Below are 24,876 nucleotides of genomic sequence, written 5' to 3'. Positions count from 1 at the left end.
GACGTAGTAGAAGTCATCTCAGACCAGAAGCTTTGAGGTAAGTGATGTCTTCAATAGCTGGTAAGACCCAAATAACAATGGACTTGAACTTCTCATTGAATGTTGGTGATTCACCTCTGGTGATCCATAGAATAATCTTATTAAGTGCTTGTTGCCTAGTTGGCTGGGAGTTGGAATATTGTCTACTGGTGAGATCTTAGCTTATATACTTTGCCAAAACTTTGTCATATTTTTCATGTAATTTAAACTTCTGAGCAAAGTTATTGGTATAGAACCTCTACAGCCACACATAGAGTGGCCAACCAACCAAATGTTATCACTTTTGTGATTATCACTTAAATATGGCGGCCTCTTAATAATTTAGGAGCACTCCAGTGCACCAAAATTGAAGTCGGCAACTGGCGTAGATTTCAAGTATAACTTCTGATGTGGTTTATAGTAAATTTGTTGGGTCTACATGTCCCGGGCTCAGCCTACCTTGCTCTCAGCCCACTCTCAAAAAAAGAGACAAATGGGTGCAGAACCAATAATGTGGCACTCCTTGGGATCAAGAAAGGGTTGTGCATCAAAGATGCGCCACTTGTACACCTATCTGCACCAGAAAACTGGCATAGGTAGATTAGTAAATTCCTCTCTTTGTGCAATATAAAGAGTTGCGTTGATCCAGAGAAAGTAATAAAACTTCTAGTGAGTCACCCTGCAGTCTACACCCCAAATTCTATATACGAAGCCAATACTTCATAGTATTAATACCGCTATGCTGAATAAGTAAGACTTCCAATGGGCTTATAGAAGATGTCTACGGTGTGGTTACATCATCAGCCCAATTCTCTAGTCCATTATTAGTCTGAAGTTCTATTCTTTAAATGTTTCTTGCACAAACCACTATAGAAAATTTGGGATAGTCTTTTTTAGATATTTGAATACATTCTTACTACAGTGATACCTCTTTGAGACAACCACCACATGGTATGACAAAGAGGACTTCTGTAGAGGAGGTCTTCTCAAAAAAGATGGCTAGTATGGAAAACTGAAAATCCATCACAGAAAATGTGGTCTGGGTAAGGAGACGGTCTTCTCAAAGAGGTGGTCTTTCGGATAGGTTTTGCTGTAGATCTTTAATAAAACTGTGGATCTTTTTTTTCTAGGACATTTTCGGCAATGGACCATAAACTTTGTCTTTTGATCTGGTTTCTTCTTCATCATCAAAAACTTTCTATGAGCACACCCATCCTTAAATATGGTTGCCGTCCCGGTACATTGCAAGAATGCAAGAATGTTAAATTTGTTCCAGGCCATACTTTGCTAGGAGAAGGCATCAATATTGTCACTATGGAGACAACTGGATCTTTTCTGTTTGATCTACAGGCAGTTGAAGACAGATGTACAGTGTGTGACAACCCTCACAGCAATAACATCCTGCAGAAACTACCCAAGGCGCTGGTGGACTGGAGACCAGAGTCTTCATGTGCCAGAAATATACAAAGCTCGGTGTCGCAGTCCAAGGTGTCAGTCGCCAATGACGCAACTTCTCGTGTAACAAATGATTGGAAAGTTGGTCTCAACGTGAAAGCTACTATGGTGGATGCAAGTGTAGCTGTGGGAGGTTCTCACAGTAAAATGGCCAGGTTTGCCGATAGCAAAAGCACCACTGACAATTACAACTTTTTGAGCCACAAATTAGAATGTTCCTTTTACAGGTATTACCTGGGTCCTTGTGGGGTGGGGTGGGGGATTACTAGATATGAATGTTTGAATAACTGTTAAAAATTTCATGCACAAAAGTCTTCAGTAGGTGATACCTTTTTTAATGGCTAACTCATAATGATGACAGAATATAACGTTTCGAAGCTTCCTCTGAGCTTCTTCTTCAGATATATTCTTCAGATTCTTCTGTTATATCTGAAGAAGAAGCTCAGAGGAAGCTTCGAAACGTTATATTCTGTCCTCATTATGAGTTAGCCATTAAAAAAGGTATCACCTACTGAAGACTTGCAAAGTTTTTTTGTTTTTTATATTTTATAACCACTGGCTAACACGGTACCAAAACAAACATTTTCCTATGCACAAAAGTCTTTTACATTGATATTTTTTTTCCTCCAGTTTTGGCCTTGGATCAAACGCCTCATTTACACCTCATTTTCAGAAATCTTTGGATCAACTTCCAGATAACTATAACACGATGTCCAAAGCCGATTACAGACATCTGATAGACAACTTTGGCACACACTATATCACACGTGTAAAAGCCGGAGGCCGGACTCAAGAGGTCACTGCAGTAAGAACTTGTCAGATGGCCATGACTGGACTGAGAGTAGACGAGGTGAAGGATTGTCTGTCAGTGGAAGCTGAGGTTGGGGTATCTGACATGAGCAAGTCAGCAAGTATTAATTCCAAAGTTGAACACTGCAAAAACAAACTAGCGAAAGCTCGGTTTGGCGGTGATTTTCATAGAGAATTTCGTGAAAATATCTGGGAGGTAAGTTGTTGAGGTTTATGGGCATAGTCTGCCATCCAAACTTTATAGCATAATATTCATTATATTAGAACTGTCATACATTGATAGAAAACTCTCTGGTTGGCTTCAGGAGAAGAATGGCTTGACCATGGGGTACACACAGTCATAGACCCACATTGCCCAATAACTATAGCATGCACTTCCTTTTCTTTGTCTAGGAATTAGATTGATCTATTTATCCATGACTCCAAATTTTTAAAACACTGAAAGAGGAACAAAATAAGACTATTTAGGTATCCTAAGCCATACCTCCAGCCCTGCCTATGCCCACTTTGACTCCATCTATTTCCAACCATGTCGCTTTCTGCCTCATGACTGTACAATGTGCCTTTAGTGATCTTAACATGATATCATGTCCCCCTTGTAGCCCCTCTAATGCCCCTACTCTAGAATGTCACCCTCTTTCTGGCTCTCACAGTATAATGACCCCCTCAAAGTGGTCCCATAGTATAATACCTCCCTATTTGTGGCTCCACAGTATAATTCCCCCTGAATGGGGCTCCCACAGTATAATGTCCGCCTTAATGTGGACCATACAGTATAATATCCTCTTCTAAATAGAAATGTGTAGAAATAGAGTAGATCCGTAGTCCTCTAGATCCGGATCTATTCTATTTCTACACATTTCTATTTGGAAAACGTCTCCTTGGTCCGGAGTGATTCAAGATTGTGCACCCTTTAGGACTCGAGAGTATATGGTGAGTCACAGTTATATTTCCTTTCCATATAAGGTATTGAATATCCTCTTCTGTTGCTCCACTGAAAAATTAAGAAACCAAAAAAAAAAAAAAATACAACTAATACTCCCCAATACCACTAATATCACATTTCCCCAGAGTCCAATTCAGTCTCTACTGTGGACATATTAGGAGTAGCAGGTATGATGTAGAGATATCACTACGTTGGGATGGTTGTCGGGTATGGGTTAACATCTATTTAGTACTTTATGCAATGTTTTTTCTTTCTGGCCCAAAAAAGTATGTGTGAAATCCTGAATCATGAAAGTGCGTATATCTGAACCTCTTGACAACTCACGAAACACCAGATTCCATAAATTTGCCCCATCATGTAATATATAATTTCTGCACTTACAGGTGAAGGGAGGAAATGCAACATTTGATCTTCTGTCGACAGAAAAAGATACGGCTGATATCTTTAAGAAGTGGATGGAAAGCCTGAAGACTAATCCTGGACTGGTCTCCTATTCCTTAAATTCCATCCATAATCTGGTGAAAAGTAGAGGCGCTAAGAAAGAGAGTCTCAGGCTGGCCATAAGTGATTACATCAATGATATGGCTTTAATACAGAAGTGTTCTTGTTCTGGCCGCCAGCCCACTAAACGAGGGAATGACTGCTCCTGTACATGTCAAGCTTCTAAGTACACAAGTTCTGACTGCTGCCCAAAACATCCCGGAGTGGCCAAGCTTCACGTGACCATCAAAAGTGGCTCAGGCTTGAATGGTGACTATTTTTCGGAGACAGATGCCTATGTAGTATTTAAATTTGATTCGGAAGCTCAGAGAACAACAACCATTTTGAACAGGAATAACCCCAAATGGAACATGAAGTTTGATATGGGAATTGTACAGCTCAGTGACCGTAAAAAATTCACAGTAGAGGTTTGGGATGAGGACATCCTATCTGATGAATTACTGGGGAAATGTGAAAAAGTTCTGAATGCAGATGCTAAGGATGACACTTGTTACCTTAGAAAGGGCAGTGTTACGTACTCCATAAATGTTACTTGTGCCGAGCATCTGCAAGGCATGTTTTGCCAGGATTATGTTGCAGTGCCGCCAAAGGTTTAGTCAGGGGTTCGATATTACCCTTATTATAAGTGTTTTTGCCCTGGCGACGCTGAATATTGTATAGATCTCTTCCTGCTACTGCCACTGTCAATTTTCATGCTTATTGAGCTTTAGACTTCTACGGCCTGCTCGAGTTGATCATTATTTTGCAGCAACGGCCATATCTATTAATGAATTGTACTTAGATATTCACCAAACATTATCAATTCAAAAATGTACAAAAATGGTAGATATACTATATACAGATGCAATATAGCAAGATATATCTATTTCCCCTAAAGCAGACACAATGGGCTAGGCTAAAATGACAGAAGTTTTTCTAACAGTTGCAACCACTTTTTCTACTTGGAAGGATAACAGAAATCTATACCTTCGTAAGCAAACCATGGAGCAGATCACAGGAACGGGGTCACCTTTGGTGGTTCCTAAATAAAGTAATTGTCCCGTAGATCTTGCTGACCGGTTCCCTCAGAATTATTACCTCTTCTCGGCCAAGGTTCCCAGTCCAACACTGGTCATATTCATGACTCTAAGCGTTATATGGAACCAAGGACTGACTGTGCGGAATATGGGAATCCAGACCGCAATAGTCTATATCCTGCTGGTCCTTTCCCACTAGTAAATCGAGACCAGGGCCAAGATAAAGAAGGGATCACAATTATGTCTTTGCTTCACCATCTGGAGTCTTCATCGAAATACCGTAATGTTAAATATCTAGAACTATGGTTATAATTTCTGATCTTCCTCCCTTGTGTCTGGGGTGTTTTTGCTTTTTAGTTGATATTCTCTTCATATTTTTGGCTTATTCTGCTTTCTCGATATTAACCCAATAAAGAATATTTCATCATCACTCGTGTCATGTTTGTAGATTCTGCCCAATATGGTGGTCTCCATTGTTTTCAGCCTTCTTTCGTGGTAGGGTACAATTATTTCAGCTCACTGTCACTTCAGGGGATGGGACCGGTACAATCTCAGCCCATACTCTTTAATGGCAGAATGTTGAGCACCGTGACCTGTTATCAAAGTAGATAATGTCATCACTGCCGTATATATACAGTATATATATATATATATATATATATGTTTTGTAAATAGGAATTGGGTAAGGCTGGGTTCACACCAGCACTCGGTTTCGGTTTGGGGATTCCGTCCCCCATTTTGTTTGAATAATTTTTTTAGGCAGAAACCCAGTTGACCCCATTGTAATCTATGGGATCCGCGGTTTTCCACAGTAACCTCTTTTTAAGCTCGTTTCCATTTTTTGGGTCCTCAAGTGGGAACCTAGCGTAAGACCTAGCATAAGACTCCCAATGGAATATGCGGATTCCATGTAAAAGAGCATCATAGTTATCATTACAGTGTATCACTCAAGTATTTCTCATATTCTTCTGGCGTGGGCAGAGGCGGTATCCCCAACTATTATCCCAAGTATTGATACCAGCTATTTATTTAGTGTATCCAGTGCTGTAGAATGTAATATCATATGAGAACCTAGCAAAGGACAGACCACTATCTCCAAGTAGAGGGGTTTTTGTATGGTCTACTGATGGAAAAAATCCCTTAGTATGCAACGCAGTAATTGTAAAGATGTCGACCCTTCATGAAAATCATAAACCACAAACCATGACAGCAATGGATTATGTAAGTACGGTATTTATTGAATAATGGCACAAAAAAGAACAATTTACAGTCAGAAAAGAGGCAAAAACATTCCATAAAGCAAAATGTACATGGTATAATACAAGGAGAATATAATACAATACAAAATATTAACTGCCATAATATAAAAGGGGCAAAAAGGTACAGGACCATCAACAAACAGAGAGGAGAAAGGGAAGGGATTATCTGCACTAAAGTGAATTGGCCATGCACGAGGGGAAAGGGAAACACGTTCACTCACCTCCGTTGGAAGCCACATGGATTCTGTCCGCCATATATACTGAAGCAATTTACATTGTGCATGCCGAAGGATAGTAGGTTTAAGGCTGAGCAGGAATGCTGGTACAGTCATTGGGATTGTTTTTCACGAGAGTCTTTGCACCAACCTATGGATGGACGTCCAGGAGCGACGGGCCAGAGGGCAGGTCCACCAAATATGAATTATATCACCCAGGACATTACAGCCCCAAAAACAAAGAGGTGAGATCGCAGGGCACAAGCCATGCAGTCTGGAGAGAACCAGATATATTCTATGTAATATTTTTAAGGATGACTCCATAAAGGTGTTCAGCTAACTGCCCTTGTTGATGAATGTGCAACAATCAGTCCATTAAGTTGGAGTTAAGGAGGTCTCTAGGCCCTATTCCCAGGACCTAGAGATCTGTTCGCTGTTCATAAAGTTCAATTTAAGATCAGAGAGGGGGGCATTCAGTACACCATACATAAAAGAAAGGGAGCTCCTATCAGCCACCCTAAATAAACACAACCTCTTAAATCTAGTGGGGTAATCTCTGTGTTGAATGGGGCTAGTGACTGTAAAAAAGTGAAAGACCTGAATAGTCCTGAAGATTTCCGAGGGTGGCAGGCAATGTGCGCAAATGAAGTAGTCTTTGGTAGAGACCTGGCTATCACAGAGGAAGTCATTGAGACACTTGAACTTAGTGTGTCTCCCCCAAATGAACACTTCAGGGAATAGGCCAGGAGGGAATAGGGGGTTATGAAATAGAGGATGCAATGGCGATATGGGGCTTTGTACCCAGAAGCTAAAGCTGAATGTCCACTCTGACTCTCCTTATAGATGGCACAGTGTTATGAGAGCTTGGTAACAATGAAGTATTTATGAAGATTGGGCACCGATAGGCCTCCCAGTCTCTTATGGTAGCACACAGTCCATTTCCAAATCCACAGACACTTATAGATCCATATAAAGTTAAAGATTTCCCTCTGAAACTAGTTAAAACGGAAGAGGTTACCAGGGTGTGACACTTTAGACCGTTCCTTTTTCAAGCCAGTAGCCTCTGCTCTGAGAGTACCCCTACTCATGGCCTTATGGGCAGCCCAATTAATAGATGGGTATAACGCATCGGGCGTGGGGTAAAGTGCTAGGGAAAATGCTAAGAACCATAGACTTCTAGGGGATATGTCTAATAAATATAGGGACCACCCCAGATAAATAACACAAAAATAAGAACAGTAATATAGAAAAGTAACTATAGAAAAGATAAAAAGGGGAACTAAGTCCAAAAAAGGCATTAACACAATGTTAAGAGACCAAGGCCTAAAACCTGAGACCACAGAAACAATAGTGTAAATAGTTGGCCATGTCCATGCTGAGAAATCTGTGAATATAAAACATGGGACTACAGAAACAATAGTATAAGCAATGTGTAATATCTATATTGAGAAATCTGTAAACAGAACAAGGCATTTGTTTATATACTTATCAAAGCGCCCTGGGGACTTGATAGGACGTGAAGGTTGAGGAGGGTCCGACGGCTGCTTGCTTTTCGGATGCCAGGCATGCAAAGGTCTCTGGGGGAAAGGGTCAACCGGATCTAAGTCGTCTGCCTGAAGTTCTTCTCGTCGTAGGATGAGGAAACCTTCTTTCATAGTACAAATGATGTAGTCCTTGTTCTTGATAGAGCGGCGATATGGAAGGGGAAACCGCAGCGGTATCGAACTTGGGCCTTCTGCAAGGCAAGGGTGACTGGGAGCATGGTTTTACACCAAACCAGGCTGGAGCCAAATCTACAAATAGTTGGATGGAGGGGCCCATGCTCGCTAGAGGTTAGAGACTGTGTAGTCATCTTGGACCACAAGCAGGTGATAGGGTTGTGTAGAAAGCAGAGTTAAGTCATTGGTGCTGATGGGAGAGCTGTGGCCGATAGCTGAGATGTTAGCCGGACATATTACGCATGTGGCGAGCAGATCAGAAGTTAGGTGTAGGCACCATAGCAGATCTCAGCATGTTCCAAACTTGGTGAGCTACATGAAGGTCAGTGTAATGGGTACAGAGCAGCAGCCACCTGCATGGAGGACTTTTCTATCCGTCGGTTTCAGTAAAAAAAACGATAGACACCTGGTGATCCCAATATAGTCTGTAACTATTGTTTTAGCAGAGGGGCTCAGCATTAGTGTGAACCCAGCCTAATGTATCCGTATAACAAATGTTCTGCCAGAAAATGTTTATCATTAAAAAATTCCCAAAACCCTGGTGTCATGGGCGGATAAATCAAAGTTTAAATTGACTCCTAACACATTAAATACCCAGTGGCTCCAAACTTTAATGGCTTTTTATTGCCTTTGGTTGTATTATGTGATACAGTAACGCACGGCAGCGTATTATCAGTGACATGTTACATTTTGCTACATCTCTGTATCTCGCAGGCTATAATGTGATGTATACTTGCAGAGTCCAGGAAACATCACTACTTCACACATACTTTAGTGGTTACACTGCAAAAAACAGTTCTCGAGTCACGACTAAGCCCTTCCTGAGTACAAGACATCGGCTCTGCTTTATATTATACATTAATTTGTTATTATTATTCTAATATTTAACCCCGGTAGGTAACGGGCCCTATTTATTGACCGATTCCCACTCCTGTCCATGGCCACTTTCACTGCTTCTTCAGCCCTCCAGGGCTCCATGCATTTCATATCACGTTGCTGACACTGAACAGGGTTGTAAAATGATCGGAGGCCCATGAAAGGTGACAAACATAAAAAACAATGTTATTTACCTCTCCCCCCTCTTCCCTGTGAGCCAGGAGGAGGGGGGCAGCAAATAAAGAAGAATCCGGGGCAGATTTTCACCCCAAATTCCTGTTTACTTTCCAATATTTGAACAGGTTCTATCTACTTGTATACAATGGACTGTATTACAGTCCATTCCAGGTGTTTTTTGCTGCAATGTGCATGAGTTTCTCCAAAGTTTAGGCTCTGTTGCCCAAAGGCCCATACAAACCTGGTGCGGACCCTGCCTACACATACCAGTGGTGGACACCAGGAACAGGATGGTAGCAAGACACAGGCTCATGGCTGAATCTCACACATACTAGTGGTGGACACAAGAAACAGATTGCAGCAAACCACAGATCCCTCATTGCTGAATTCCATAGACAAGGAACAAGATGGTAGCAGGCAGCAAACCACAGGCTCAAGGCTGAACCTGACACATGACAGAAATGGATACGAGGAACAGGATGGCAGCAAACCACAGGCTCACAGCTTATAGATAGAAAACTTGCAGAGGCGTAACTAAAGTTTTGTGGGCCCCCGATGCACTCTTTTGTCTGGTGCTAAGGAGTTTAATCCACCTTAGTTTGGTTAGGGTAATCTGTGGGTCTTCTTGGCTTATAGGACAGATGGAAGCTGGAACATCAATACTGATGCCAGTGCTTATGGCCCCCCTAAGGCTCATGGGCCCGATGTCACTGCACCCTCTGCACCCCCTCAAGTTATGCTTCTGGAAACTTGCCCTTCTTGGAGACAGTATTCAGACAATCAGGTTCAGTGAAGTTTAGACCATCAAAAACAATAATCAATACCACGTATGTCTATTCTGAGTGACCTCTATGTGGATTTTGATGCATTTGTGTATTTTTATAGGCTAAACATTTTTTACCATGCTTTACCTGTAAACTCAAAAACCACATCAAACCTGCAGACTTTTTTTCTGATGTGGTTTTCACCACAACTAATCTGACTGTCTGAATATATTGCAATAGGTCACCATGTCAGGGTTGTCAGCAAAGGACAGGCTTAGGCCTTATTCACACCTCAGTGTTTTGCATCACAAATTTTAAATCCCAACCAGGAGCAGGTTGAAAACAGGTTTCTATTATATCTCAAATCCTCCTGGTTTCGTTGTACAAATACTGACACAAAACACTGATGTGTGAATAAGTCTTTACATTATACCGCCAATTATAAAATCCCTTTGCATACATGAATAGTCCAGCTGAATATAAGAAACTTTGTAATATATCGTATTAAAGAAATCTGTTTCCTTCTCCACTTGTTAAGTTGCACTGTACTGTATAGAATCTGTCTCTGTACTCAGCTCACAGAAGTCTATGGAGAGGGGGGAGGCTGCTAATTGATGTATTGCCTCATTCTGTGCAGTGGTAGTCTCGTATCGTGAAGATATAGCGGTGTCAGAAGAGCTCTCTATCACTCACAGTGTAGCAGGGTGTATCAAATGCAGTTATTTGTGTCTTTTCAGTATTCTTCTTCTCATCCCCTCCATAGGCTTCTATGTAAAAAGTAACTCAGAAGCAGAGAACAAAAAATATTTATTTAATAAGATATAGTATACAGTTTCTTATATTCACTTGTACTATTTGCACATATATACTCAAATATATTAATAGACAAATATATGCAAATACACATTTACCCACAGATACATATACACACATACTGTACATATATCTACCCAAATACCTAGATACATAAAAATACTGTATATACAATTATACACATACAGATACACAGGTATACATATACCTATGGATACATAAATACACACAAATATATACAATTACACATATACATACATACTGAAATACACACAAGTATATACAGATACACATACAGATACATAAATATACTCAGATACTGTATACATACACATATATAATACACATATATATGTGACATTACACATCAGTACGTTGGTGTCACTTCTCGCTATTTTGGGTCCTGGTGTTTGTCACCTCTCGGTCAGTGTTTTAGTCATTTCCCTGCACCCTGTGAATTTCATGTCAGCGTTTCATGTCACATCTTTGACACCATTACTCTGTGTATGACTAGGTGTTGGAGAACAGTTATTTATTTATAACTTATTTATATAGCACCAGCATATTCTGCAGCGATGTCCTGAGATGTTCCTCAGTGTGTGACAGGAATGACTGTAGATGCATACAGGCAGGGGCATAACTACCGGGGTAGTAGCGGTAGTAGCTGCCACAGAGCCCAGGACATTGGGAGCCCGGTGACAGCCGCTACCAATGCGTTATTTTTTTTGTTTGTTTTTTAATAGGCCGTTACCGGCTGGAGTTACTCCAGATGGTAACAGGCCCTATTTACTTACCAATCCTGGCAGGGGCCAGGTAAGCGATGCCACGGGCCCCCACAAATACTATTATTATACTCAGGGGTCTTTTCAGACCCCCGAGTATAATGATCGAAGGGCCAGGAGAGGTAAGGGAACATAAAAAAAACACTTTTACTTACCTCACCAGGCTTCAGGCCTACTTGTGTGATGTCCCTGACATCACATGACTCGGGCCTGCGTCCCGGTCATGTGACGTTGCAGATGTCACTAAAGATGACCGACACCACCGAGGATTGCAGCAGAGCCAGGGATAGGCAAGTGTTTGTATGTATGGTCTCCGATTATTGTACTCTAGGGTCTGCTAAGACTCCAGAGTATAATAATTGTTCATGGGTGTCCACAATGGGGCATAATACTGTGTGCAGGGGCCACTATGGGGGATAATACTGTGTGCAGGGCCCACTATGGGGCATAATACTGTCTGCAGGGGCCACTATGGGGCATAATACTGTGTGCAGGGGCCACTATGGGGCATAATACTGTGTGCAGGGGCCACTATGGGGCATAGTACTGTGTGCAGGGGCCACTATGGGGCATAGTACTGTGTGCAGGGGCCACTATGGGGGATAATACTGTGTGCAGGGCCCACTATGGGGCATAATACTGTGTGCAGGGCCCACTATGGGGCATAATACTGTGTGCAGGGGCCACTATGGGGGATAATACTGTGTGCAGGGCCCACTATGGGGCATAATACTGTGTGCAGGGCCCACTATGGGGCATAATACTGTGTGCAGGGCCCACTATGGGGCATAATACTGTGTGCAGGGGCCACTATGGGGCATAATACTGTGTGCAGGGGCCACTAAGGAGCATAATACTGTGTGAAGATGGACATTATGGGACATAATACTATATGAAGGGGCCACTATGTGGCATAATAATATATGCAGGGGTCACTATGGGGCATAATAGGGCATGTAGGAATGTGGCAGAAGGGGGGATGGTCGGTCGAGGTCTTCGGTGTCGGTCGGGGGGTTGGGGCATGTCAAAAGTTCACCTCAGGGCCCTGCCATTCCTAGCCACTGTGTACAGGCGTCACTCATGGAGATTTGGTGCTGGTTTAAGTGACCAGCAGGATGGACACTTTCTGTATTCAGGTCTCACTGCTGGTCACACTAATACCCTGTTTCCCCGAAAATAAGACATCCCCCAAAAGTAAGGCATGGGGGGAGGTTTTGTTAAATTGCCTAATATAAGGCACCCCCCGAAAATAAGACATCCCCAAAAACACTGCAGCCGGCAGAACACTGTGCACGATGTTCCGTGTGCACAGGTATGCCGGCTGCTACCTCTGCTGTGATACCACTGTTCCTGCTGCTGTAAGATGAGCTGGGAAAGCATCGTATGCTGCGGGGAGTCCACTCTCCCAGCTCATTCCACAGCAGCCGGAACAGTAGTATCACAGCAGAACAGGCAGGCAGCTTTCCTGTGCACACGGAGCACAGCGTTCAGCCAGCTGCAATGCCCACTAAGTGAGGCTCTCCGGCACAACCGCCGGAAGCCTCACTAATCTCTGCTAAGCCCTGCCAACCACTTCCACCACCGTGACCAACAGCAGCACCAGCGCTGCTATGAAGATGGGGAAGGTAACTAGCATACCTCCCCCCCACCACCACCTCTTGCACTACCTACAACCGGCAGTCATGCCGGCACTCTGTTAAGGAAGCGCCGGCATGACTGCCGATTGTCCCCCGCTCCAGCCGCTCCATAAGACATCCCCCGAAAATAAGACAGGTCATATATTTTGGAAGAGAATTTAATATAAGACACTGTCTTATTTTTGGGGAAACAGGGTATTCTGCCTTCCTGCTGCTGCCTCTAAATACAGAAAAAGCCAGAAACAGCCCTCGCAGGAACAAACTATAGGATCAGGCATGGAGTTTGGTGGCTGAATCTTGCCCAATGCCAACTCCTTACAGATGATCTGTAGGATATTTGACCACTCTCTTGTTTTCACAACTTTTATCATGAGGAAATAAACATATACAGATATTATACATGCACATATACTGAGCTACAAATACTGATACACAAATATAAATTGTATACACAGATGCATATATGCACATAGATACACACACACATGAATGCAAATACATATTCACTTTCATACACGTGGATAGATTACATACACAAGTACACTTACCTATACTTTACATACACTTACATTTACATACACTGACATAAACGTATACACATTTACACACATACACTTACATACTATGCGGAAGTTAGCTCAGTAGAAGCAGCGGTGCGGACATTAACAGTCAAGACAGGGACTGTGCAGCAAACTGGTTTATTTAGAAAAAAAACCCAGATAAATAAATAAACCTTGACTTCAGACACAAAATAAACAAAGCAAAATGCAGCCTTAACTTCAGGCAAAAGCAAAATAAAAACCTGCTCGTCTGAGCCACTAGCTAAACAGAACCAATAACCTAACTATACGTGTGGCTTACTAGCAGCCACACAAACAAAACAGGAGCAATATTGTGTCACCAGATTCAGGGTTACAGGACAGAACCACACACCTCCTTTCACGTCATGGAACTGCACTGGAATGCAGGAGCTGCAGCCTTTTCTGGCCCAGTATTGTGCTAAGGATCTAAACCTGGGCTGAGGTCTACTCCAGATCTGCCCTGGACCACACATATGTCTGAAACCTGGGGCTGATATATCTGGACTCCAGCACTCTGCCTGTTACCATCTCACAATATGCATACATACAGTACACTTACATGCACACATACACTTACATACACGCATACACTTACATATACATATTCACTTACATGCACACATACACTTACATATACATATTCACTTACATACACACACAGGGCCGGCGTCAGTGCACGGCATAGTCGGGCAAGTGCCGGGGCCCACAGAGCCTCTGGGGGCCCCCCGGCACTTGCCCGCCCCAGCACTTGCTTGTCCCGATATCAGCTCATCGGCGTCCGACGGACGCTGATGAGCTGAATTAAATACATAAGCGATTAAAGCAGTAGCTGTGTGTGAGATCAGCTCCTACTTTAAAGCTGTGGCCCGGCGTGCGTGTGTAGGCGCGATGACGTCATCACATCGCGCCTACAGACGCAAGTAGGGCCGCAGCTTTAAAGCAGGAGCTGAGCTCACACACAGCTCCTGCTTTAATCGCCTATGTGAATGGAGTGAGAGCGGAGAGAGGAGCGTCGGGGGAGCGATGGAAGGTGAGTGTAAGTGTGAGTGTGGTTTTTTTGTATTAATTATTGAGGTGGAACATAATGAAGGGGGCTCATGAAACTGGGGGAGGGGGGGAATGGCATGACACTGGGGAAGATGAAGGGGGTGGGGAGAGAACGGCATGAAACTGGGGACAGAGATGGAGGGGGCCCAATGAAACTGGGGGGGCAAATGAAGGGGAGGGGGGAATGGCATGACACTGGGGAAGATGAAGGGGGTGGGGAGAGAACAGCATGAAACTGGGGACAGAGATGGAGGGTGCCCAATGAAACTGGGGGGCAAATGAAGGGGAGGGGGGAACGGCATGACACTGGGGAAGATGAAGGGGGTGGGGAGAGAATGGCATGAAACTGGGGACAGAGATGGAGGGGGGGGGAACGGCATGACACTGGGGCAGATGGGGGGGTGGAACAGCATGACACTGGGGCAGAGACGGGGGACATGAAACTGTGGGCAGATGAAGGGGGAGAACGTGATGAAACTGGGGACAGAGATGGAGGGGGGGACATGAAACTGGGGGCAGATGAAGGAGTTATATGAAACTGGGGGATAGATGGAGGGGGGCATATAATTTAGCAGCATAATGTAGGAGGATTATACTGTGTGGGAGCACATGATAAATTAATGAGAATGGGCAGAGTCAACATAAGTGGGTGGAGCCAAATTTGCCGCGGCACGCAGAGAGCGCCGCACATTTTGCCCCTCTTTCTATTCTTTAAAAATTGGGAGGTATGGCGTTGGTGATGCCACACTCCTGTGTGACGTCACTCGCTTCATCTGCAACACACAGTGTCTCGATTCCCCCACCTCCTTTACAAGGGGGCCCACTGAGGCTCTGTCGCCCAAGGGCCCATAAAAACCTGGAGCCGGCCCTGTACACACATACACTTACATATGCACACATGTAATTTTTTTGCTCTTGTTCATCTAACCCGCCGGCTTAGTGGCCTCACATGTGTGCTCATTTCTCACTATTTAGGACTTGGGTTTATCAGTCTGAGTTGTCACCTCTTGGTCGGCTTTTAGTACATTCTTAGTTATTTCCCATCAGTCTGTGAAATACTTGTCTTTACAGTGCCTGACATACAAACTAGATGTAAACTATTTTTGGGCTGATTATTTTATATGGATCTCAGTATTACTGCACATTAATAAAATAACAAGCTAGCTCATAAAAGAAGTTTTGGAGGTCTGCCCTGTTCCTTCCTATGTGATATTGCGTTTATGGACAGCCTGGCCAGTCCCCTTTGCAAATTGTACTCACCGTTACTATAGAGGAGTGTACTTTCTACCTTCTGTATAAACCATGATTACATACCTAAGGATAAATCATCAATATATAAATCCGAGAAAACCCGTTTAAACATTTGGTTATGTCTGGCACTCCCTTTGAAACGAATGGAGTGGTATGCCCCCTACCTCACAACTGCGCCATTCAGAATAGGGGAAAAAAATCTCCCTTCTCATGATCAGTGGAGTCTGAGTGACCGCTATGGATAGGGGATAACTTACTTTTATGGAAAACCCCTTTAAATAATATAATGAATAATGACCACAAGGGGACGCTCATGGAATACAAATATATCCAGTGATCTCTGAGCTGACTGTATGACACCTATATGGGTCAGCAGATGGGGGTCTATCTGTAGTGACACCCCATTCACTCACTAATGTTTTGCATGGCAGTAACCCTTACTGTGCTGAGTTCCTGGCAGATTGCTCCAACAGGAGCTCTGGACCCGATGCAGCCACATGTGAGAAAACCTCAATAGTGAAGCATTGTACTTTAAGAGCAAGTTACTTTATGATATTCACAAGACATGGAGGTAAAACATATCAGTAAGATATCTCCTGCATCAGCAGAGCACACCACATATAGGTGAAGACGGAAGAAGGCGAGGTGTTTCTGTAGGCAAGAAGTGACCCAAAACCAAGTGTGAATGTGAAAACCTCCAACATCACTGTGGAGAAAGAAGGTCAATGATATAAATATGGGGGCGGGTACGGGGACAGCTAATGGGTCACGATTCTGCTAATAAGTGGAGAAAATGTTATAGACCTTGTTGTGAAAGATCCTACTGGAAGCAGAACTTGTCGGAAAAGTCTCTGTTCAGGAAAGCCTTGGTAACAACGATCACAATTTAGTTACTTTCCACCGAAACCATAACACAAAAGTCTTAGACAGGAGGACAAAAACATTCAACTTTAAGGGGATTTTCTCACCAAACAAGTTATCCCTTAACCATAGTGTGGCCCCCGTTAAAAATGGAGCGGTAGTCGTGCAGCACATGCATCGCTTCATTCATTTTAGGGGAAGCTATCTCCATTGCTGCCATTGATCTAGGGCCTTTTTACACAGCTAAAGTTGGGCTGGGAAAAAGCTCCATCAACTAGGTTACTTGATCTGAACACAGATCGCTCACCTGAAATCCATTGATGTCACTTGAGCCGTATACAGTCAGTGTCAAATGGCCCTAACGCTGGCTATACACATTGGGTTTTGCACAGTCACATGACATATAAACAAATCCGCCATCAACATTACAAGGGTTTTCTGTTGTCAAGTGTATTCCATACCACTGACCTGTCCACAGCATAGACCACCAGTATCTGATCAGTAGGGTCTGACACCTGAACCCCACACTGATCAGCTTATCCTGCTGCCTCTGGGTGCTGGGGTTGTAGAGAGCTGCTTGTAATTATTGACTTTCACAAATATATGATTTCCATTAACGGACATCAAAACCTCAAAAAACTAAATTTCAAAGTATATTGTAAAAGCATTAAAAAAAGCTTCAAAAATATGCAAACTGATAGAAGATGCCATTGCTTCAATTTATGGAAAAATTCAGTTAGCTTTGATTTAAAGATACTGTTCAGATGTACAAACAGTTTTTTGCCAGATTTCCAAAAATTTTAGGTAATCACATAAAATGACATATAACACATTTCTTTCCAAAATACTGAGAATATTGTTCAGGTTTCCAATGATGTGGGATTGTTTCTTAAAGTAATCTGAGATAAATTTTTAAAAAAATCCAAAGCAAAAAGAAGTAAATATCTTGGGTTATCTCCAGTTACTCTACTATAGAGCGAGGCATACGCACGGAATATAGACACTAGTCAATGTGTAATTTATACACATTGCAAACAAAAACCTGCTCAGCTTTTTTTTAGAACATTTTTTTTTTATTTTAAATCTCTAAATTAAAATTTTCTAATCTAGAATAAAGGAAACCACAAAATAAAAACTTACCACCGAAAATGTCCAAGTACATCGACCCATTAGCAATGCCTAACACTCCCTGGTTCATTTCCTGGTTCAGCAAGGGCTAAAAGAAAACACCCTTGAAAGTGAGACAAAGCTTTGTAAGTAGAATATATATATATATATATATATATATATATATATATATGTATCGTTCCTAAATTTCACAAATCAGCAAATCTGTGAAAATTCAGAACTAGTGATATTTCATTCAAGTAGGGCAAAGAAAGATAAAATATGTTATTGTATTTGCAGAATTACCCATATATACTCGAGTATAAGCCGACCCGAATATAAGCCGAGGCCCCTAATTTTACCACAAAAAAACTAGGAAAACTTATTGACTTGAGTATAATCCGAGGGGGGGAAATGCTACTGGAAAATTTTAAAAAATTAAAATGGTCAGAGTTTTTGGGTGCAGTAGATGCTGGGTGCTGGGAAAGGGTAAGGGGTGTTTTGGTTGTCTGTCTGCCCCTTCCCTGAGCTTGAGGACTGGGTTTTTTTTTCCCCACTTGGAATTCAGCCTGGCTGAATATAGGATATTTAGGATTGAGTGTTTCAGAACTTTTATTTACTTTATTTTTTATTATATATATATTTTTAAAGCTTCTTTTTTTTCACTATTTTATGGGAGATTCTATACATTACTATTGCGGGTGGTCATAGACACCCCCTCCCAAAAAAGAAAAAAAATTTTTTTTTTTTTGCTTTACTCGAGTATAAGCCGAGGGGGGCTTTTTCAGCAACAAAACTGTGCTGAAAAATTCGGCTTATACTCGAGTATATACGGTATATTTTTTTAAAGCAGATGAAAATTAGGGAACCGCTATGGGCACGACATTTGTACCTACCAATTTATTGTGTTATGGTACGGAAAAGACACATAAGGAGCATTTTGCATACAATTACGTAGCACAAAAAGTACCGATTTTCTCTTTGATTTCTCATACAGAAAACAATTTATTTTTTGCTTTTTATCTCCTTCCTTTTTCTTACCCTACATTCCCACAGTTTTAACTGTTTATTTTCCCCACTGATTCGACCCCTCACTCTCTGGATGGTATTTCAGTTCCAGCTTCATTATAGCATACAGGCACTTGGTTAGGACTCGGATCGACCCATAGTGAGTTTATTAGTTGATATATTGACAAGTTATCAATGCCATGGTTGTGAAGGCTACCTTGATCTAAGCTTGGTTTTTACACTATAACCATTTCAGTGAAATCCTTTATATGTTACTTGTTTCACCTAAAATAGTGAATATCTGACAATTCATCAGAATCTTAACACTTAAACCAAGAACATCAAAAACTTAAGTCACGCAGAACTAGGGAGGAGATGACTAAGGAATGGTTAAATGGTGTTGTTTTCAGTAAATGTAAACTTCCTGACCACAATAAAGGGTGTTAAAAATTAAGGGTGTTAAGAATTTAAAAAAGACCATTTATGGAAAGAATTTTATTCATGGTCCCCCTATTTATATAGAAAGAGGGGGAATTAATCTCAGCTATCATTGTGTCTACTTAGTAGAAGTCAGCTTTAGATCAGAACCATCACGGTAAGTTGACCCCAATTCTCCTGAACTTCTCGTTGTGAATTATTGACCTCTTTGTTGGTAACCTATAGGAAAGCCTTGTAATGTTCTATCTTGTCTAGTGGGTTATAATACAAATACTGTCTACTGGTGACATCTCATCTCTTATATTCAGTCCTGTTTGTCATGTATTCTACAGCGACTCATTTCTGGAAATCAAGGCTTTGTACACACAAGGGCACAAAGTCCCTACAGCTGCACACAGAGTATTCATAGTTAGTCAGTCCATATGCCACTATATGGTGTCTTTGGCACTATTATTAGGTGACAATACTTCAATATTGTAGCACAAGATATGCTTCCAACAACCTTGTACGTTCAGACCAGGAACTGTTTCCATTACTAACCCTCTTGGGGAGTGATACTTCTTATAGATTCTATTCTTTCTTCTACAGATCATTTATTATTATTGTTTATTTATATAGCACCATTAATTCCATGGTCTGTACATTATTATATTAATGCCATGGTACTGTACATTATATTAATTCCATGGTGCTGGACATTATTATATTAATTCCATGGTCTGTACATTATTATATTAATGCCATGGAGCTGTATGTTATTAAATTAATTCCATAGTACTGTACATTATTATATTAATTCCATGGTGCTGTACATTATTATATTAATGCCATGGTACTGTACATTATATTATTTCCATGGTGCTGTACATTATTATATTAATTCCATGGTTCTGTACATTATTATATTACTGCCATGGTACTGTACATTATATTAATTCCATGGTACTGTACATTATATTAATTCCATGGTGCTGTACATTATTATATTAATTCCATGGTTCTGTACATTATTATATTACTGCCATGGTACTGTACATTATATTAATTCCATGGTGCTGTACATTATTATATTAATTCCATGGTGCTGTACATTACTATATTAATTCCATGGTGCTGTACATTACTATATTAATTCCATGGTGCTGTACATTATTATATTAATTCCATGGTGCTGTACATTATTATATTAATTCCATGGTGCTGTACATTATTATATTAATTCCATGGTTCTGCACATTATTATATTAATGCCATGGTACTGTACATTATAATAATTCCATGGTGCTTTACATTTGAGGGTTTACATACTGCACACTAAATACACAGGTAGATATAATACTAACCAACTGGCACAATGGGATAGAGCTGCAAGGGTTTACAATCTATGAGGGAAGGGGGTAGAGACAGAAGGTGAGGGGAGAGACTGTTCGGATGGTGATGTGGTGACAGTAGTGTTATTGGGGGTTGGAGGCCTTCCTGAATAGGTGAGTCTTCAGAGCCTTCTTGAATCCTGTGATTGTGGGGATCAGTCTTATGTGTCTTGGTAAGGAGTTCCAGCGTATGGGGGATGCACGGGAGAAATCTTGGAGACGGTTGTGTGAAAAGTGGATAAGAGCAAAGCGGAGTAGATGGTCTTTGGAGGATCTGAGATTACGTGTGGGCAGGTAGCGGGGTATTAAAACAGAGATATATGGAGGGGACAGGTTGTGGATGGCTTTTTGGAGGGTGAGTAGATGTGAACAGAGTGCACTTCAAAGGAGGGGAGGATGACAGCAGGTAGCAGATGGATTGGGGTGAAGGAGAAATTGTCAGACAGGAGTATGCGTACACAACCACCTTGTCTATTGTTGAGGGCAGGAAGTGTGCGAGAATTGCAGACCTGCATAGGAGAGGGAAGCAGGAGAGGCAATTTCTGAAGGTGTCAGCCATGTTTCTGTGATACTGAGAGATAAAAATTCACGAAAGATGAAGAGGTTGTGGATGTAGTCAAGTTTATTGTGTATGAAACAAGCATTCCATAGCGCACTGGAGAGGACAGGGGGGGGGGGGGAATGGCAGGAGCAGGTAAGATAGGTTTAAGATTTAGGGGGTTCCATGCGCTGACGCCAGTTGTGTGGAAAGAGACAATGTTACGATGTTATATTTATATTACAGAAAGGCTAATGTTGATCCTGAAAAAAAGTAACAAAACTCTTTGGAGCAACTCAACAAATCTAAACCTTAACTACATTATATATTGTGTTATACTTCGTACTTAAATTGACATCCAACCATTTTGTAAAACTTGTCGATAGACTCTTCAGTAACGCTGTCCCTTGAGAAGAGTCCAAGACCAAACACCTTAAGATCAAATGTGAAAACCCTAAATGTTTCATATACATTATCTTTAGAGATGAGCGAGTACTGTTCAGATCAGCCGATCCGAACAGCACGCTTGCATAGAAATTAATGGATGTAGCCGGCACGCGGGGGGTTAAGCGGCTGGCCACCGTCAAAGCGGAAGTACCAGGTGCATCCATTCATTTCTATGGAGCGTGCTGTTCGGATTGGCTGATCCGAACAGTACTCACTCATCTCTAATTATCTTTGTTATGTATTTGTATATGTTCTTGTTATATCTTTGATAACACTGTTGCCTCATTTTCTTTCTAGGACATTTTCAGCAATGGGCCACAAATTTTGTCCTTTGTTCTTGCTTCTCCTTCTTCACTATCAGGGACCTTCTATGAGCTCACCCATTCTTAAATATGGTTGTAGACCCGGCACATTGCAAGAATGCAAGGATGCTAAATTTGTTCCAGGCCATACTTTGCTAGGAGAAGGCTTCGATATTGTCACTATGAGGACCACCGGAGCTTTTCTGTTGGATCTACAGGAAGTTGAAGACAGATGTACAGTGTGTGACAACCCTCACAGCAACAACATCCTGCAGAAACTACCCAAGGCACTGGTGGACTGGAGACCAGAGTCTTCATGTGCCAGAAATATACAAAGCTCGGTGTCACAGTCCAAAGTGTCAATCGCCAATGAAGCAGCTTCTCAAGTAACAAATGACTGGAAAGTTGGTCTCAAGGTGAAAGCTTTTATGGTGGATGCTATCGTAGCTGTGGGAGGTTCTCACAGTAAAATGGCCAAGTTCGCTGATAGCAAAAGCACCACTGACAATTACAATTTTGTGAGCCACAAGTTACAATGTTCCTTTTACAGGTATTACCCAGATCCTTGTGGGGTGGGGGGCTCCTAGCTATGAATTACATGAATAACATAAACACATCTCCTACATTATTTTTGTTCCTTTCAGTTTCGGCCTGGGATCGAATGCCTCATTTACACCTCATTTTATACAATATTTAGCAGAACTTCCAGATTCCTATGATAACAAAAGTAAGGCTGAATACAGACGTCTGATAGATAAATTTGGCACGCATTATATCACGCACGTGAAAGTCGGAGGCCAAACCCAAGAGGTCACTGCAGTAAGAACATGTGAAGTCACAATGAAAGGTTTAAAGATGGATGAGGTGAAAGACTGTCTATCCGTGGAAGCCGAGATTGGGATATCCCAAATTAACAATTCAGGAAGTATTAATCCCAAAGTTGAACACTGCAAAGAAAAATCAACAAAAGCTCGATTTGGCGGCGATTTTCATCAAACTTTCAATGAGCGTGAATGGGAGGTGAGTTGTTGAGTTTTATGGACATAGTTCTGGCATGCAAAATTCATGGTATAAAACACATGATATAAGAACGGTCACACCAGGTCATAAACCTTTATGTCCGACATCGCCAAACGTCCATTTAAGCTGAACCACTGGGATCCCCACCAATCCCGTGAATGGAGATCTAGTTTCCTCGTCCTGATGGAAGAGTAGAGCGAGCATGTACCATGTCACTCCATTCAGTCTCTATGGAAGCGCAGAAGATAAATGCCAGAGCTCCATTCATAGAAAATGAATGAAGTTGCAGGGCATATGATCGGCAAGCTGTTTTATCAGGACAGGGAACCAAACAGCCATTCTCAGGACCAGTGGGGTTCCCAGGATTAGGACCTCTACTGATCATGAAGTTATCCCTTATCCTAGCAATAGTGGATAACTTTGATAATTGGTACAATCCTATTAATAATACTAGTGTATCCCAGGACGTCTTGTATACCAAAAATAAAATCTACAGTAGCCAGGGATTGACAAGAACTTTGAACTTTGTCATGTCTTCTACCAAACCCCACGTATCAGCCCCATTATTCATTGATGTAAATATATAACATCTACACTTACAGGTGACAGGAGGAAATGCAACATTTGAACTTCTCTCAAAGGAAACAGTCACCGCTGACATCTTTAAGAGATGGATGGAAAGCCTGAAGACTAACCCTGGACTGGTCTCCTATTCCTTAGATTCCATCCATAACCTGGTGAAAATTGAGGGCCCTAAGAAAGAGAATCTCAGGCTGGCCATAAGTGATTACATCAACGAAATGGCTTTAATACAGAAGTGCCCATGCTATAACCGCCATGTCGGCGCCTGCTCCTGCTCATGTCCAGCTTCTAGGTACACAGATTCTAACTGCTGCCCAACACATCAAGGAGCTGCCAAGCTTCACGTGACCATCAAAGATGCCACTGGTCTAAGAGGTGACTTACTTTCAGAGACAGATGCTTATGTGAGATTTCTATTTGACAAGTCTGGTATAACCAGCCCAACAATCCAGAATGATAATAACCCAACATGGAATGCCATATATGACTTGGGAGTTGTAGAGATCAGCGCCACTAAAAAATTTACAATAGAGGTTTGGGATGAGGACAAACAAACTCCTGATGATCTGCTGGGGAAATGTGATGAAGTTTTGACCAAAGGTGACAATTTAAAGACCTGTTACTTGGACCGAGGTAGCATTACATACTCTGTAAATGTTAGATGCGCCGATCACCTCCAAGGGCTGTTTTGCCAAGATTATGTCAAAGTGCCCCCAAGATACTGACATTCTCCTTGCTATAAGTAACATATTAGATAGGATTGGATAAAGACCATCAATTCCAACCCACAGTTCATGAAGTCCAACCTACATGCATTGATTGCTCAGGAATGGCATGGGCTGGAGAAAAAAAACAAACTGCCCCAGAATCAGTGAAGCAGCACCAATTGAAAGATGGAATGAGCTGGAGTTAATGGAGGCGCTGAAAGGTCCTCTTTAAGCATCCTGCGTGGCAATCTTTGTACAGTACTTGCCCCCACATAATATTAAGCACATATTATACTACGCTTATTAGACTAGGGAGATAAGCTGATAAAGCCACAGTAATGACCCAGTTACTCCATAACAAGCGCTTCAACATATGCTTTATAAAACCATAATAAACAGCTTTGATGTTTGCTAATATAAGTGAATCAGTCTGCTATAAGTAAAAGCTCACAACCTGTCTCTTGTTTTGCATGCACATAGACGTATTGATTTTCTCCATGTTTGACAGTATTGTCAATATATAATTCTAGTTTTTCGGATTTCTGATCAATTTTATTAACTATTTGGACACAATGTGGGGAATTTACTAACCGCTCTACGCCAGAAAACTGGTGTACATAAGGATAATTG

General features: G+C 41.8%; 2 protein-coding genes across 2 annotated transcripts; both read left to right on the top strand.

Annotated features, from left to right (window-relative positions):
* Nucleotides 1-1,158: 1,158 nt before the first annotated feature.
* On the top strand, nt 1,159-4,326 carry LOC142217574 (perforin-1-like). The gene is made up of 3 exons (XM_075285867.1): nt 1,159-1,700; nt 2,104-2,479; nt 3,613-4,326. Exons 1-3 carry the CDS (start codon nt 1,162-1,164, stop codon nt 4,324-4,326), a joined length of 1,629 nt encoding a protein of 542 aa, XP_075141968.1. The 5' UTR covers nt 1,159-1,161.
* Nucleotides 4,327-7,916: 3,590 nt separating this feature from the next.
* LOC142216749 (perforin-1-like) lies at nt 7,917-24,302 on the top strand. Its single transcript, XM_075284782.1, has 5 exons — nt 7,917-8,052; nt 19,407-19,437; nt 21,933-22,487; nt 22,582-22,957; nt 23,560-24,302. The coding sequence occupies exons 1-5, from the start codon at nt 7,917-7,919 to the stop codon at nt 24,262-24,264; spliced, it is 1,803 nt and encodes a 600-aa protein (XP_075140883.1). The 3' UTR covers nt 24,265-24,302.
* Nucleotides 24,303-24,876: the final 574 nt, after the last annotated feature.

The sequence above is a fragment of the Leptodactylus fuscus genome, chromosome 8 (genome assembly GCF_031893055.1).
Source record: "Leptodactylus fuscus isolate aLepFus1 chromosome 8, aLepFus1.hap2, whole genome shotgun sequence".
Taxonomy (NCBI): domain Eukaryota; kingdom Metazoa; phylum Chordata; class Amphibia; order Anura; family Leptodactylidae; genus Leptodactylus; species Leptodactylus fuscus.
Note: the sequence above shows the minus strand (reverse complement) of the source record. Positions and strands in the feature narration are given on the sequence as shown.

What these genes read in the sequence shown, in the direction of transcription:
- LOC142217574 (XM_075285867.1), top strand. Translation starts at nt 1,162, where the DNA reads ATGGACCATAAACTTTGTCTTTTGATCTGGTTTCTTCTTCATCATCAA. An exon ending in TTAGAATGTTCCTTTTACAG is followed by an intron (nt 1,701 to 2,103) that starts GTATTACCTGGG and finishes TTTTTCCTCCAG; the next exon opens with TTTTGGCCTTGGATCAAACG. An exon ending in TTCGTGAAAATATCTGGGAG is followed by an intron (nt 2,480 to 3,612) that starts GTAAGTTGTTGA and finishes CTGCACTTACAG; the next exon opens with GTGAAGGGAGGAAATGCAAC.
- LOC142216749 (XM_075284782.1), top strand. Translation starts at nt 7,917, where the DNA reads ATGGAAGGGGAAACCGCAGCGGTATCGAACTTGGGCCTTCTGCAAGGC. An exon ending in GGGGCCCATGCTCGCTAGAG is followed by an intron (nt 8,053 to 19,406) that starts GTTAGAGACTGT and finishes GTGTCTACTTAG; the next exon opens with TAGAAGTCAGCTTTAGATCA. An exon ending in TTTAGATCAGAACCATCACG is followed by an intron (nt 19,438 to 21,932) that starts GTAAGTTGACCC and finishes TTTTCTTTCTAG; the next exon opens with GACATTTTCAGCAATGGGCC.